Raw genomic sequence first — 15,522 nt, 5'->3', positions numbered from 1 at the left:
GCGTTGATTTGTGATCAGTTTGGGAAAGGTGATGTGTACCTGTTTATGTCTGAGGAGAATGCGCACTGCCTGCTGTTCTTCTCAGTGAGAAGGTCTCCTCTGGGCGGAGATGCGCTGACTTTGCAATTGCTGAGCGCCAGCAAATACACATTTCCACCTATAAAGCTGCTGCCTTTAGTGCTGCATAAGATCAGAGAGGAGAAAGCAACGATAACCCTAATTGATTTAATGCAGCACGCTAATTTGATGTCATTTACCAGTTGTTTTGCAGTGCCAAATTAAGTTCTTGGTGCTTTTTGACGCAAGCAGTCTGTAGCCCTGGCTGAACAGCTGCAAACTGCCTTTAAGGGACAAACTGTTTATTATCATTTATTATAACAGGGTTCTTTGACATTAGAGCTGATCCATACAGCTCTACTAGTCTAAAGCAGTAACATTTAAACTTGTTACTTCAGCAGCGAAAGTTCAGGTGATCAGGTCAAATTAATGTTATTTACCTAGTTACCTTTCATAAAAGTTAAAAATGGTGTAGGGTACCAGCAGTTTTTTTCTTCAGAAATTATCAGCATACATTTTCCTTCTTTTGTATAGCATTGGAAATAATCCTTTGTGTATGTTTGTAATTCTGTTGAATGTATATCTCTGTGATTTATTTTGGCCACCCCAATATAATCACTGAGTCTACCTGGCCACACCTAAGATGTGCAGGAACCGGTGAGGACTGTGTGCTCGATATGTTTACGCAGGCGTGGGCTCCTGCACCGAGGCTTCTCTACACACTTAAGTGGTCGTCTTCACTACATGGTGCCAGGAGAATGAGCTTGACCTGGTTCCGTGTCAGCCGTTCTGTCTTTTTTACAGCACCGGATGGATGCAGGCAGCATGCCTTCCACCGCTGTAGTGTATGTGACCACTGTTGTGGTATTTCACACTGATTTTGGAGGCCCATGGGTAGGCAGGAATTAATTGGTGACAAAATTCTTACGGGTGCCCGACGCCTTAGAACTTACTGCCCACCCACTGTTGCAACATGGGATTTAGTGTTGGTCCTAAAAGTGATGGCTCTCCCCTCGTTTGAACTTATTCAAATAAAAACAATTATTTTATTGGTTTTGGCTAAATGGAGATCTGTAAACACTCTCTCTGCTGACTGTTTGCAGTTTGGACCTAATCATTGTAACGTCACGCTGAAACCCAGGACACGGTACATGCCTAAGTCGCTGTTAGAATAAATTCTTTGTCTAGGAATTTGTTTTGTAATCTGGTGTTCTGAGCAGAGCAGCAGAGATCTAATATCAGGGACCATGAAAGACACAGACACAGAACGCCGTTAAAATCATAGTCAGAGGTTATTGAAAAAAGGTAACTTTATAAGGATAAAAGAGGAAGTATTGATCACCTTAAAACAATAGCATGGAATTGTCTGAACAAACTTGTTATCAACACTCAGGATAAACACGTCTAATAAATAATAGTAAAATGATTCATCGACAGATATATAGCTGGACAGGGAAGTTGAAATGGAGAAAAAGGAGGTCTGCTTGCGTCATCATGACTTAAGTTGACCAGTTCAATTGAAGGTTCTGCACATCCAGAGGAAATGGTATTCCAAGCTAAGGCATATGACAGATTAGTATTGGTACACAAGTCATGTGAGGATAACATAATAAAAATTGTGCAAGACTATATGAAAATCATAAATGTGGGTTGTGGGTGAACCTCTAAAATCCAACAGTCACTGTCTACCCCGTTTAGAGCACAGATGATGTATGTGTTGGTTTCTGTGTTTCTGTTCTGTTTGCCTAGCTTACCATATTTCATGTTTTGGTTCTAATAAAAACTGCAATTGGATCCGCTACCGCAAATTCGAAATCTATTCAAATCTTACCCTGGAGGGCCAAGCACTGCATAGTTTAGCTCAAACCCAATTAAACTTAACCACCTGTGATTGTCTAGTGATCATGGAGACCTTGATTAGCTTGCTCAGGTGTGTTTGATCAGGGTTGGAGCTAAACTATGCAGTGCTCTGCCCTCCAGGGTGAGATATGAATAGCCCTGCGCTACCTCAACCTGCCTTCTTACCTCACCAATGTTACAGTATGTAACTGGTTAAGTCAGTTACACAGCTGTTACCTGTAACAGGGAGATTTAGATCGTAATGATCTATTTATATATTTTCTCAAATCAAAAGAGCAAATCCTTGTCCAACCTCTTAAAAGACAAACAGCATGTTTTTTCTCACTGTAAACCCGGATAAGTTCCACTAAAGCCCGGTATACACTGTGCGATTTTAAATAGTCCTTTAGGATTGTTGCTTGCCACACTGTGCAATCAAGATTGTAGTTAAGTCCATGTCACACTGTATGATCTCAGTTTCCATCAATGTCAGACTGTACGAGTTTAAAGACTTAAAATCAGACGCACGCAAACAAACATGTCTGCAGTTTTACGTCATCGATCGATGACGGCTGGGCGAACACACACTAAAGCGGAGGCTAGCAAAGCGAAACAATATAATTTGACACAAACATTCTTTATCTTTCCATAACTCCACAAGTTTCTCCTCCTACTGTACAGTCTACCTGGCTCTTTTTGAAATTTGTCTGGGTTGATTTGTTGTTGTCGCCGCCTAATGCGTCATCGGGTTTTTGTTCTCAAATCACAGAAACAAATCATGTGACTCATGAAAATGTAATACCAGTAAAAGTGGGTTGAGACTGAGCTCAGTGCTGACTTTCCTTGTCCTCAAGGCCCCCCTCCCAGAAAGTTTTAGATGTCCACTTATTTAACACACCTGGTTTAACTCATCAGCTTGCTAGGGAGACATGTTTACCATTTTTGAAGTAGGCTGATAAGTTGAATCAGGTGTTTTAAAGCAACACTATGTAGTTTCCAAGTAAAAATGACTTACAGCTCCCCCATGTGGTTGAAAAGCGCAACAGTGCCTGGTATCAGACACTCTTCTGCAGGCAGGTGGAGGGGCGGGGCTGTGTGCTCTACCCTTCACCACCACTTTCAGAGTGTGCTTGTAGCAGCTAGGAGGCTGCTCAGGTTGCAGCAACAGTACAATTTGTCCAGTTAAAAGTTGTTCTATCACTGAAATAATTTTAGAGACATTATTTAAAGGTACAAAAAACTACATAGTGTTGCTTTAAATAAGTTTCTGTCAGGGGGCCTCAAGGACCAGGATCGGGAAGCACTGTGCTATACTGTACCTTTAGGATAGTTTAGGAAAAACTGCCTGTTTTAGGGAAAACACAAACAGATCAATACCCCCCAAGATATTAGGTATTGTGCTTAAGTATACTTCATGTGTATCTACATACTGTCAGGATTATGCTGGAGTCTTGTTTGGTATTAATATCTAGTTCAGTATGGCAGGGTTCTGACAGTACAATGTTATGTGTGGGAAAACGTGGTCTTAGTATTGTTATATTAGACCACATTTTTCCTGTGTCTCGTCACTTACCCCGCTCCCTTGTCATCCTCTCCTCATTATTGTTTGATTTATATCACCTGTTCCCCTCTTGATTTGCTCCCCTATTTAATCCTCTTGTATTCATTGTCCCGTGCTTTAGCCTTGATGTTGTTCTGAATACCTGTGAGTACGCTGTCGTAGTAGTCTAGTCCAGTAGTGTTTATTGTTAAGTGTATCTAGTTCAGTGTTTTAGTGTAGTTTTGTGTCTTGCCCTGTCTAGTGTCCACTCCTGTTTAAGTTGTCTTGTTTCTGTTGTTTTGCCCCCTCGTGGCTTTTTGTTTTCTGTTTTATTAATTAATAAATATTCTGAGTTAACCCCTTGTTGTCTGCGTTTGGGTTCACCTCTGTTATCCCCGAGATCCCTGACACATACCTTATCCATCTGTACCTTAGTTTAAATTAACTAACCAGTACATAGCTTAAAACATGTAGTGACTTCTTAATTACATTATTAAGTGCCCAAGATCAGACTGCTACACCTGTGCTCTTCACTCTAACGGTACATTCACACGAGACAGAAGTGTTAACGCTTGACGGAAGGCTTGTCTGAAGCGTGGCCAACAGCCAATCACAGTGGCCGTTACACATGCTCCGGTCTTCCATAAACGCAATTGGCTGGCTCTGCCTAGGTTATTTGCGTAAGGCGATCTTGTGTCCGGACCCAGAAGCCGTCTCATACGGACTCAGACCTACAGACCCAGAAGGTTATGATTTAAAACCTGACAGGGCATGACAGCGGCGCAGCTTTTGTAGTTTTACCGTTTTGATTAAATTCAAAATTAAATGTTGCTTGAATACAAAAAAAACAAAAAGCTCATATGCAAAATCTTCTAAGTGCATCTGACATTTATTCATGTAAATTAACATTTTTATCAGACTCCTAATGGATTGATGGCTGTTGCAAAAAAGATAATAATTAGCTGCAGTGGCGGCTGGTACACAATATTTTGGGGAGGGCGAAACAACCTAAAAATAATTTTGTGGGACTAAAGTGTATTTGAACCATACTACAGTAAATATTTAGGTATACTAAATTATTTTCTTCCAAATTCACGTATACTTAAAACTACTAAATATGACAGTACATTACAATTTACTATAGTTTGCTATAGTAATACTAAAAGGTTGTACAGTATTACAGTAGACAATAAAAGTCATTACTTACGCAGTGCACAGCATCCAATGCAAACATTATCACAGATTATAGTGGATTCTCTTTGCTTTTGTTGCATCGCTGGTATTTTGTATAGACAGCATCGCTAATTAATAGGTTCACGTTGTGTAGTGTAATCAGTGTACTGAGGATGTTTAAAGCTCATGTCCTCAATCACCTGACTGTTGCTGTGAATTTGTAAATTGTGTTGATCTGGTATAATCTCAAAAAGTGCAATTTAAAGATTTTTTTTTAAGAGTCAAGCCCCAAAGTGGCAAGGACCCCTATTGTATCTGTTAGCCCATAGAAGCATAGGTAGAAATGTTATACAATTTTGCACGGCGATAAACGATAGTCCATAAAGTTACCACGCACATTTTCATTCCATCAGAAAATGTTTATGCCATTTTTTATTATTTAAAAAACTGCTTTTTTAACTCGTCCTAAAGCTTTTGTCCGATTGCCACGACAATCAGCATATAGCATCTAGGAGGTACTCGAGGCACATGTTATTAAAATTATTTTGATAAATCAATCCGCTGTCATATACCGCATCAAATAATTTTACGTAGAGTGTGAAATAACAGATTTAAGGCTAATGCTGCGTTTACACCAACCGCAGTAGAGGCGTGAAGCGCGAGTGATTTCAATATTAAGTCAATGTGAAGACGCATTGACACGCTTCTGGAGGTCCCGCGGCGCGGAAGAGGTGTTTGGCGCGGCGCGAAAGACGCGGCGCGAATGGTGCTTTTGTGCATTTTGCGGTTCACGCAAATTTGCGGCTGATGCCCGAGTTGAAAAATTGGAACTTTGTCGGAATTTCGCGCCGCGTTAACCAATCAGGAGCCTGCTTGCTGCTGTGGTGGCAGCCCCGCCCGGAGTCACTCATTCAACGAACGCTTGATATTGTCCGTGAGCAGTCACCCGGAGCTATACGTCACAAGTTCTTATTTCTATAGAGACAGGAATAAAAAGGACCTCACTTGGAAGAGTGTCAGTGAGGACATTGGGCAACCTGGTAAGTTGTAATACGCACTTCACTTTTGAGTCATGTGACGTTTATTTTCCCCCTGTGGTAAGGTTACCAAATACAAACTGGTAACTCTCTTGATAAATGCACAATCAACATCAGTCATCTTGCAAACAGACAACCGCATAGCACTTGCCCCTCCCACAAGAACGGAGTTTGCCTCTGAGGCGCGTCACATACTTGCTTTTTCCGTGCGTCTTCTCCGCTCTACACGCGCGAATACATCCAAATTGTTCAAGCGGCAAACCATGCGCCGTAGACGCGATTTTGACGCCTGAAATGCGGTTGGTGTAAACTCAACATAATACTTACACATATTGACACAACACTTGGTATTTGTGATGGCAGTCAGAAACTGAGGGTGCATACATAGTTTCGTTGCAGCGCCACCTAGTGGTCAGACAAATGTTTTACATGCCTGTAACTTTGGCTGGGGTTGATTTATTTTCATGAGACTTGTTTCCTTGGAGCCATAAACTGTTGTTGAGTCCAGCAATACTACACATGCCAGATTTTAAATATCTTCGCTAACATTATTCCAATCGACTTGAAACCCCTTTATAGCTTCTGGACTGTATATTAATGATGAAACGTGAAAAATTTCCATTGAAAATGGCTGAAAATTGCACAAAATTAAGTTACTTTAACTCTTTCGAGATAACTCGTCAATTAAGAGAAATTCCCTTCCCTGCCAATGATGAGAATTTCCGGCTTCTCGCAATACTGCTATTATCCACCAGGAAGTAGCGCCTCACGTGAAAGAGAAAGAACTCCGTGTATGTTTTAAAGATCAATCTGCATTCTGATCTCTATGAAAAGTCCTTCACAAAAATGGAATTATCTCAGCTTTTTGCTCAAAATTGGGTGTTTTTGAAGAAACCTTTCCATATTTGAGAGGTGATAAAAAGAAAACTTATGAAGGTAGGATGAAACGTTTTTTTTAAAGCAGAGGGTCTGTTCTTTCATTATATATATTTTTACATATTTAAAGAAGAACATTTTCTGGAAAACATTACACTTTTGTGAAAATCATGAAAAATGCTGGCGCTGACTGGCAACTTTTTTTAAAAAACGCTGGCGGGGAAAGAGTTAATTTTTAGTGTATTTGAGGCTTTATCTTTGCCAAACTTATGAGTATTGACACAACACTTGGTGCATGCTTAGTCCAGCGCTGCGAAAAGTGCTTATTCTGCAAGTGTTATCCTGATTGACCCATATATGTTCCCATATTTATAGCTTATAGACTACATACTAATGATGAAATGTCAACATTTTCATGGTAAATTGCAGAAAATTGCACAAAATGAAGTTACATATTTTTTGTAGTTTTTGACACATGTGTTTATTTCTCATCAACTAAATTTGATATTTTTATCAGATTTGACAGACTGATGTATGGGCAGAGTCTGAGGCCACAGAAAAAATATGGTGTATCTGTGCCACTAGTTGGCCTTATACAGTAATTAAACAAAACCTTTGACACCAAGCACCTATATCTCTTTGTCAGAACATTGTAGAGACTTGGGTGTGTTAATTTCACTTGTGGCTCAGAGTATATCAATTGATAGATGCCATTTCACTCCCTAGCAATCAAACGGAGTGCCCTGGCAACGTTTAGCAAGACCTATATCTCTGCATTTGAACATCATAGAGACATGGGGATGGCTCTTTGGACTCATTAACATTATTCTGTTACATTTTGTGACCCGAGTTTTGCCACGGCAAGCCCCACTCACATTTTCTCACTAACATTATTCTGTGACATTTTGTGACCCGAGTTTTGCCACGGCAAGCCCCACTCACATTTTCTTCAGTGATCTAGATTTTCAACACAGAGGGAGTAGCGAATTTCTAAGCCTTTTTCCCAACTCAGTACGCACCACTGGTACAGATAGTAATAAAAAAATGTCTGGTATTGGAAGCAAAACAAGGTCAATATTATCTGTCAGTCTGTCAGGTGTTTTTCTATACAATAATGTTGGCCAGATGAGATACTGTCAGTTAGCAGTTTAATACAAATTAAAACCAGGGTTGACGAGTGAATAATAAAGTTATTAAATCAAACAAAAACCTCATTCACACAGCACTTTGGTTCCAGAAAATACTTGTAAAATTGGCAGACAAGCTTCTGTGTGAATGCAAACACGTTCCGTAAATGTTTCCGTATCTGTTTCACTTTCATGTCTGGAGTTCGCTTCAGACAGAATTAAAGCCATTTTATACCCAAGACCAGGTTATATAACTAAGGTTCTTAGTCATGTGGCAAGGACCTTAATTCTTCAGATCTTTCATTCTCCGTCCTTACAAGTCAGTGGGTTAACAAGATTATTCTTCTTATAAAGAATATGTGAGAAGGTCTTCTCTAGAAGAAGATTTGATCAATTTTGGTTTGTTTTGGAGCCATAAACCAGGGTCAACCCGCCTCCAAGTAAACCATCAGTAAATTAATTGTGGAAGCTGTTTTGCTAGCTTATGAGGTGCGCAGAATGCATTCACCTCAGATAGTCAGGGCACATTCTACTAGGAGTATGGCATCTTCTCAGACCCTTCTATCTGGGCCTCCATGCAATATGCAATATACTTTAGTTTGGACCTCGCATCCTTATCTGGTAATCAAGTTCTTATGTGCATGACACTTTTTACAATAGGACTGACACAAATCCTTATGGCATAGTGGACATTTGTTCCCCAAAGTGTCATTTCATGATGCAGCCTCGAGTTACTTCGAAAGGGAACATCTCGGTTACGGTTACTTCGGTTCTCTGAGACGGGTAACAATATGCTGCATCTCATTGCTATAACTCCTTGTACCTGTAGCACTCACTTCATTTTCCAGAAGCTAAAATGCACTGTTTGCGCCTCCCTTTTACACCTTCCTGTATCCATCGCACTTGTGATGTCATCACTCGCTGCCTATAAGACAGGTTAGTTTTACAGTTATTCAGATGCACGAGCGCGTTCTGCCCCAAAGTGTCATATTATGACGCAGCGTCACGTCCCTATCTCAGGGAACAGAGGTTACAGTCGTAGCCCATTGCTCTTTGTTGTTCTGGATTTACCAATAAATAAATAAATACTTAATTTGTTACATTTGTTAAAACTGTAATAATAATATAATGAAGATATGGTAGTAAAACAGTATACCGCACTAGTGTGCCATGCAAAATCACTGCAAGTGAAATTTACAACATAGCCCTAATCTTTATTTTAGGCGGTTTATATGGCCGTTTGGTGACCACAGGCGGGGTAAATACCTCTTGCTCCCCCAGCAAATTGCATCTTGATTGTATGATTGGAAAAGAATCATAGCCAATCAAACTTGAGAACCAGACAGTACTGTATAAAATTAAGTATAGCATGCAGATGGACGTACTTTCCATTTTTCAATACTTCAAAGTAAGCAAGATATAGTATGTTCTTAACAAAATCCTCCACCCTTTTTATTGATTGTTAGTAAGGAAACATCAGTTTGAGTAATGAAAAGCAGTGTATGTACATCTTTAGTTTTAACAATTATTCAGCTATTGCAAAAAAATGGTCAAATATTGATGCTGGAGTCCAGTGATATGCCAATTTACCCAGACACTTAATACCAGTAGATGCTTTGCGGTATGCAGTATACACCTTTGTTCATTTTGGTAATACAAAGGGGAAATTGACAGTTGCACAATTATTGTTTCTCATTTTAAAGTTTGTTTTTATGGATTAAAAATATTTTATTCCCTTTCTCTACTCTAGACCATCAAAATTTCTTTGGCATGGATGAGCGTTTGGGGCCAGTGGCTATCAGTTTCCGCAGGGAGGAGAAAGAAGGATCCAGTGGGTCCCAGTACAACTACAGAATCATTTTTAGGACCACAGAAGTAAATATATTTTCTACATACACAGATAACATTTTTAAACCTTTTGATACTTTTATTCAAATGAATCATATATATTTAATACATTTCTCCCCTAAGTTTATTTTTTAATTATTTAGTTATTTTCAAGACTATTTTTCACCCTTTTTGTTATACTTTGTACTGTTTGTACTGTACCTTTAAATTCTATGTAGGGCTTCCTGTAACGACTATGGAGTGGTTAATTACGTTTCATACCTCTCGCAGTCCACGTTCCTGTTGTTTAGTATCTCCCTTCATCCATCTTTCTCAAAGTTATTATTTAGTTGATTTACGACTAAATTATCATGACCAAGCCTTCAGAACAGACTGGATCATTCTCGAGTCTTTAGGGAGGTGTTTCATTATTAAGGAAATGTCTCTCCTTCACGCTCAGGTTCTGCATCTGACCCTGCCCAAAGCAGCGAGCTGCTACAGACCAAAATTGGTTTTCTATGGCTGCAGCTGATCACTCTGCTAGATTATTCACACACATCTGTGTTGCGCACAGTGTAAAAGTTCAGGAGTTCGCAACATCACTGTACAGCCACTGACATTCCTATTACACAGCAGCCTTGCTTCATAGCACACAGTATGTACCTGGCACGCGACACTTCGGCGAGCCGTTACTACCTTTTTCAGCATATAAGGAGTTGTATTTCCTCACTTGGTACTGCTGCAGAACCAAGCTCTGTTCTTCTATGGCTCTGTGCAACACACACTGTTGCTTTACAGCACACAATATGTAATTTGCTCCTGTACGCAGCAAGCCATTACAGAAATGTCCTAGGTGTGTGGAGTCGAATCTTGCACTTGTAACGCACACATTCGTCCATCCAAAGCAGTGTTTAGCCCGTTACCTTACCCTGTGCAACCCTCAAATTCCTCTATTGGCTAACGCCGCCCATGACAGAGAGGAGAGCATATTTTTATATCCTATTACCCAGAGAAGGCTGCAAATTTGACTCGTTGGAGACAACTCCAGCTGGGGCGGTCTCATCGCATAATCGCCATAGTACGCCGGTCTGGAGATTGCGAACGAGTAATATAGTTTGTGCCTGACAAAGAGGGGTGGAACAGCTTGTGCAGCTACTATCCTCTTGTCCTAGGTAACGACCCGTTGCTGGCTTCATTCGAGCCTGCCTCTCTCAGGAGCACTCACTAGATATGGGTCTGCTTTGAGCTATTCCACCTGAGACACTGTTGTGCTGGTAATGAACACCTCTCTGGCTGTCACGTGTCGGACATTCTACCTTTGCAGCAGTGAGCAGATGACAGCAAAGCAGGCTGTCTACTCCACGGATTTACATGCAGCTATTGCTACGTTTTATGATGGTGCCTTGGGCGCACGTGGCTGGGCACATTTTATTCTCTTAAAGCTCCACTGTGTACTTTTTTGAGTTAATTCTTAGCAAAAACCCATGTTTTCTTTCAAAAGTATGTGCTCATTCATGTGTAATTACTTCCCACCCACTAATCATAGTATTCTCGTAAGTGTAGAATCTGCTATTTAAAATACATACGGTCGAGTCGCTCGACTGGCGCATCCATGTTGTGCCTCCATCTTTGAAATACATTCGCCGACGAGGGACATTCCTGAAATTCAAGCTCTGCCTTTCGCGCTTTTAGACTACACTCACGCTGGCCGCTAGCTGAAACCTCCTGAGGTTGCATGTGTAGGTGGTATACGTCATCAAGACAGTCTTATTTCAGAATATTAACAATTATAAAGCTGACATTTATTTTTAGTTAATTGTACATTTATATAATATGATTATGACTTGTGAATGTAATGCTCAGTTAATTTAAATAAACCAGGTTTGATGACGTATGCAGCCCACATATGCGACCTGTGCAGACTGAATCCTTCGGCTGCAACAGCTGCAAACCGTGATGATCCCGCGATCTTTGATTTGAGGCAGATTTGAAAGCCTGTTGAAGACCCATTTTCGAGGACATTAAAACACGTCGCCAAGGAAGCGAAAAGGGGATTTAAAACGACAATGCGACAGGAAAAACAACAAGACCAAAGTCAATATTGGAGTAATGTTAGTTTTCCAAGATGGGACTCAAGGGGGACAGAAGTTGCACTTTATATCTTCTCCTCAGGTAATTCAGCATATTCTTTTACATCTATACAGTCTATGTTGTAAACTTGAAGTTTTATAGTTCCTTGGCTAACTATAGCATGATTATGCATAACACTTGTTAGTGTAAACATGCATGTTGTTTAATGTGTTCGAACAGCCACACGCCGTCTCTCCGCCCATTTATATAATTTGAGGTACTGAGATAAATGTTTTTCATCTTCTCTGACCTCTAGCACAAACACACGGTGACAGCCCTATTTTTAGCCTTTCATTGATCAAACTAATGCGCTGATCTGCGCGTCTTATTTTGTTTCATTTTACAAGCGTGTGAGAGTTGAGCGGTCTTATTTCACCAATATCAGAGAAAGCTCTTACATATACACGGACATGTAAGATGTTTACTTAAAGCATAAGCATTGGACTCTGACATAATATTAGTTAGTGTCCATTTAAACCCGTCATATCTCCAGCTCATGATTAAATGACAGGAGAGGGACTCGTCCACAGACCATCCCCTCAGTAATCTGGAGAGAAGCGGTCGAAAATGGAAAAAAAGAGACGGATTTAAACACCAAGTGTAAACGTGATGTGTCTCCCTCGTCCACTTGTGATCCGATCGACGAAAACACATCTTAATACCAAGTGTAACAGCCCCTGGGATATTTTTCCCTAAAACGCGTTCCGAATGGGGCGGCTAGAAAGTAATATTCAGTTGGTTGTCATATAGGTGGAGGAGTGTGTTTCATGACCAACAATAAATGGTGTGACCCCAGGAATATCAACACTCTGTCGCGCTCTTGTTCGCCTCATCTGGAACATCTATCTGTTATTTGCCGCCCATTCTATCTGCCCCGGGAGTTTTCAGCTGTCATCTCCACTACTGTTTATATCCCTCCACAAGCTGACACAGGTTTGGCTTTGTCTGAGCTTCACGATGCGCTCAGCAGCAACATCAACATACATCCTGACGCTGCTTTTATCATCGCTGGTGACTTTAACAAAGCCAACCTCAAGCAAGTTATGCCTAATTTTCATCAACATGTATCCTGCCCAACCAGAGGACCAAATACACTGGACCATTGCTACACTCGGTTTAAGAATGCCTACAAAGCTCGCTCACTCCCGGCTTTTGGCAAATCGGATCATGCCGCCATTTTCCTCACACCGGAATATAAACAAAGGCTCGTTCAAGATCCCCCGGTGCGAAGAGAAGTGACACGGTGGTCCGCCCACTCAGAAGTCATGCTGCAGGTGGCTCTTGATGACGTAGACTGGGACATGTTTCGGGCAAGTTCATCTGACGTCAGTGAGTTCACGCTTGTAGCATTAAGCTTTGTAAACACGCTAGCCGAGCAAGCAACTGAAACAATAACTATTAAGTCCTTCTCAAACCAGAAACCATGGGTGGACAAAACAATTCGGGAAGCAGTAAACAAACGCACTGCTGCTTACAATGCCGGTCTTCTGTCGGGAAACATGAGCGAGTACAAATCATCGTGCTATGCTCTCCGTCGCGCAGTAAGAGTTGCCAAAAACCGATACAGGGAACGTATAGAGTCTCATTTCCAGCTCAATGACCCCCGACGCATGTGGCAGGGACTAAGGACCATCTGTGCTTTCGGAATTAAATCCTCTGCAGAGGTGAGTGCAGATCCGTCGCTGGCTGATGAGCTAAACACTTTCTACGGCCGCTTTGAAAAGAATCTTAGCAGCGTGAGTCTGCTGAACAGCGCGTCAGGAAGCAGCAGCCAGAGGAGTGATCATCACGTAATCACCCTGTCGGTGGACGAGGTTCGGAGGGCCCTAAAGCGAGTGAACGTCAGGAAAGCAGCCGGACCTGATGGGATTTCGGGCCGCGTTCTGCGGACCTGCGCTGATCAGCTCGCTGGTTTGTTTACATCAATTTTTAATGAGTCTCTTGCTACCTCAGTGGTTCCCTCCTCCTTAAAAGTCTGTCATCATTCCTGTGCCTAAGAACAATAAACCCTCTTGCCTGAATGACTATCGTCCAGTTGCCCTTACATCAATTGTTATGAAGGTCTTCGAGGGACTGGTTAAAAACTACATCTGCTCCTCCATCCCGGATAGTTTGGACCCTCTTCAGTTTGCTTATTGCCCCAATAGATCTACTGATGATGCCATTTCCCACATCCTGCACTCTTCCCTCACGCACATTGACAGCAATAACAGACTATGTAAGGCTGCTATTTATTGACTATAGCTCAGCTTTCAATACTATTATCCCCATAAGGCTTGCTTCTAAACTCATAGACCTTGGCCTGAGTTCTTCACTCTGTAACTGGATCCTTGATTTCCTCACCGGCAGACCTCAGGTGGTAAAAGTTGGCCAGTACATCTCCAACTCCATCACCCTGAACGTAGGAGCCCCACAGGGTTGCGTCCTGAGTCCCCTGCTCTACTCTCTCTACACACATGACTGCGCGTCTTCCCACAGCTCCACATCTATTATCAAATTTGCTGATGATACTGTGGTTCTGGGCCTCATTCACAACAACGATGAGACCGCATACTTGGATGAGGTGGAGAAATTAACAGCATGGTGCCAGGCTAATTGTCTCTCTTTGAACGTGAGCAAAACTAAAGAGATGATTGTTGACTTCAGGAAGAGACAACAGCAGCCCCTTACTCCTCTTACGATCAGTGGATCCCCTGTAGAGAGGGTGAGCAGCTTCAAGTACCTTGGTGTAAACATCTCCGAGAACCTGACTTGGACTGCACACATTCAAGCACAGATTAATAAAGCCAGGCAAAGACTGTACCATCTGCGACAACTGAGGAAATTCAGTGCATCTCAGTGTGGTATGGAAACAGCTACAGTCAGGACTGCAAAGCCCTTCAGAGAGTAGTGTGCTTAGCTGAGCGCATCTCTGGGTCTTCTCTCCCCTCTATGCAGGACATCTACCTCAAACGCTGCAAAAGCAGAGCTGTTAAAATTATCAAGGACTCCATTCACCCCAGTAACCATCTTTTCACTTTGCTGCCATCTGGTAAGCGCTTCCGTAGCCTGATGGCTAAAACTGAGTGACTTAGGAGGAGTTTCTTCCCCCAGGCCATCCGGCTACTTAACTCAAAACCAGACTCTTATCGTCATCATGTTTACACTTAATATTCACTTTATCAGAAAGTAATTCGCTACCTCACTTTGACATACTGAAAGTGTCAACCTGTTTGCACATTTGCCTCTTGTACATTCCTGTGTATCTTAATATTTAAGACTGCATTACAATACACATATTCACATTGCCTTTTGTACACACATGTGTATCTTAATATTTAAGACTACTGTGTACCTTCATGCACATTATTTTCCATCCATTATTTAATTCTACAGTATACATCCTTATATCCTTTTACTTTTAATTTTTAATTTTCTCTCATATTTTTTATTGTTTACATTCCATTCCTTTTATAGCTATATTTATGTATATTGTTCAACTGTGTTGTTTACTTTAATAATTGCACTGTCCTTGGAGCAGACCTGAATCACATTTCACTGCTGATTATATATGCTCTATATAATTGTGTATGTGACAAATAAAAATCTTGAATCTTGAATCTTGAATATAGAATTTCACCGCTAGATGGGAGTAGATCTTACACAGTGGAGCTTTAAGTGAGAAAAAAACTTGCCTATTATGGTGCCGTGATGGGCTGTATATGCCCTAAAGAGACTATGTGACTAAAACACCCTCAGCACAGTTAGAGCGTAGGGGGTTGTATCTACCTTTCCATTTAGCTCATGTGAGCTGTGCCCTGTATGGGTATTATACGTTTATCTGAGCACTCCGCCCTGACATTGCTGTAAGAGTCTTTATGCTTCAGAGATAGACTGTGGGCAGCCTATAATACAGCAGAGGCTATCGCGTTGGATT

General features: G+C 41.3%; 1 protein-coding gene across 1 annotated transcript in view; it reads left to right on the top strand.

Moving 5' to 3' along the window:
* The window catches only part of LOC129436367 (signal-induced proliferation-associated protein 1), a 194,776-nt gene that overhangs the window by 94,219 nt on the left and 85,035 nt on the right, over positions 1–15,522 (top strand). The window contains exon 3 of the mRNA XM_073862229.1: positions 9,400–9,524. Coding sequence (XP_073718330.1) covers positions 9,400–9,524 — 125 coding nt within the window. The remainder of the gene's footprint in view (positions 1–9,399; positions 9,525–15,522) is intronic.

The sequence above is a fragment of the Misgurnus anguillicaudatus genome, chromosome 23 (assembly GCF_027580225.2).
Source record: "Misgurnus anguillicaudatus chromosome 23, ASM2758022v2, whole genome shotgun sequence".
In the NCBI taxonomy this organism is placed as follows: Eukaryota; Metazoa; Chordata; class Actinopteri; order Cypriniformes; family Cobitidae; genus Misgurnus; species Misgurnus anguillicaudatus.
Note: the sequence above shows the minus strand (reverse complement) of the source record. Positions and strands in the feature narration are given on the sequence as shown.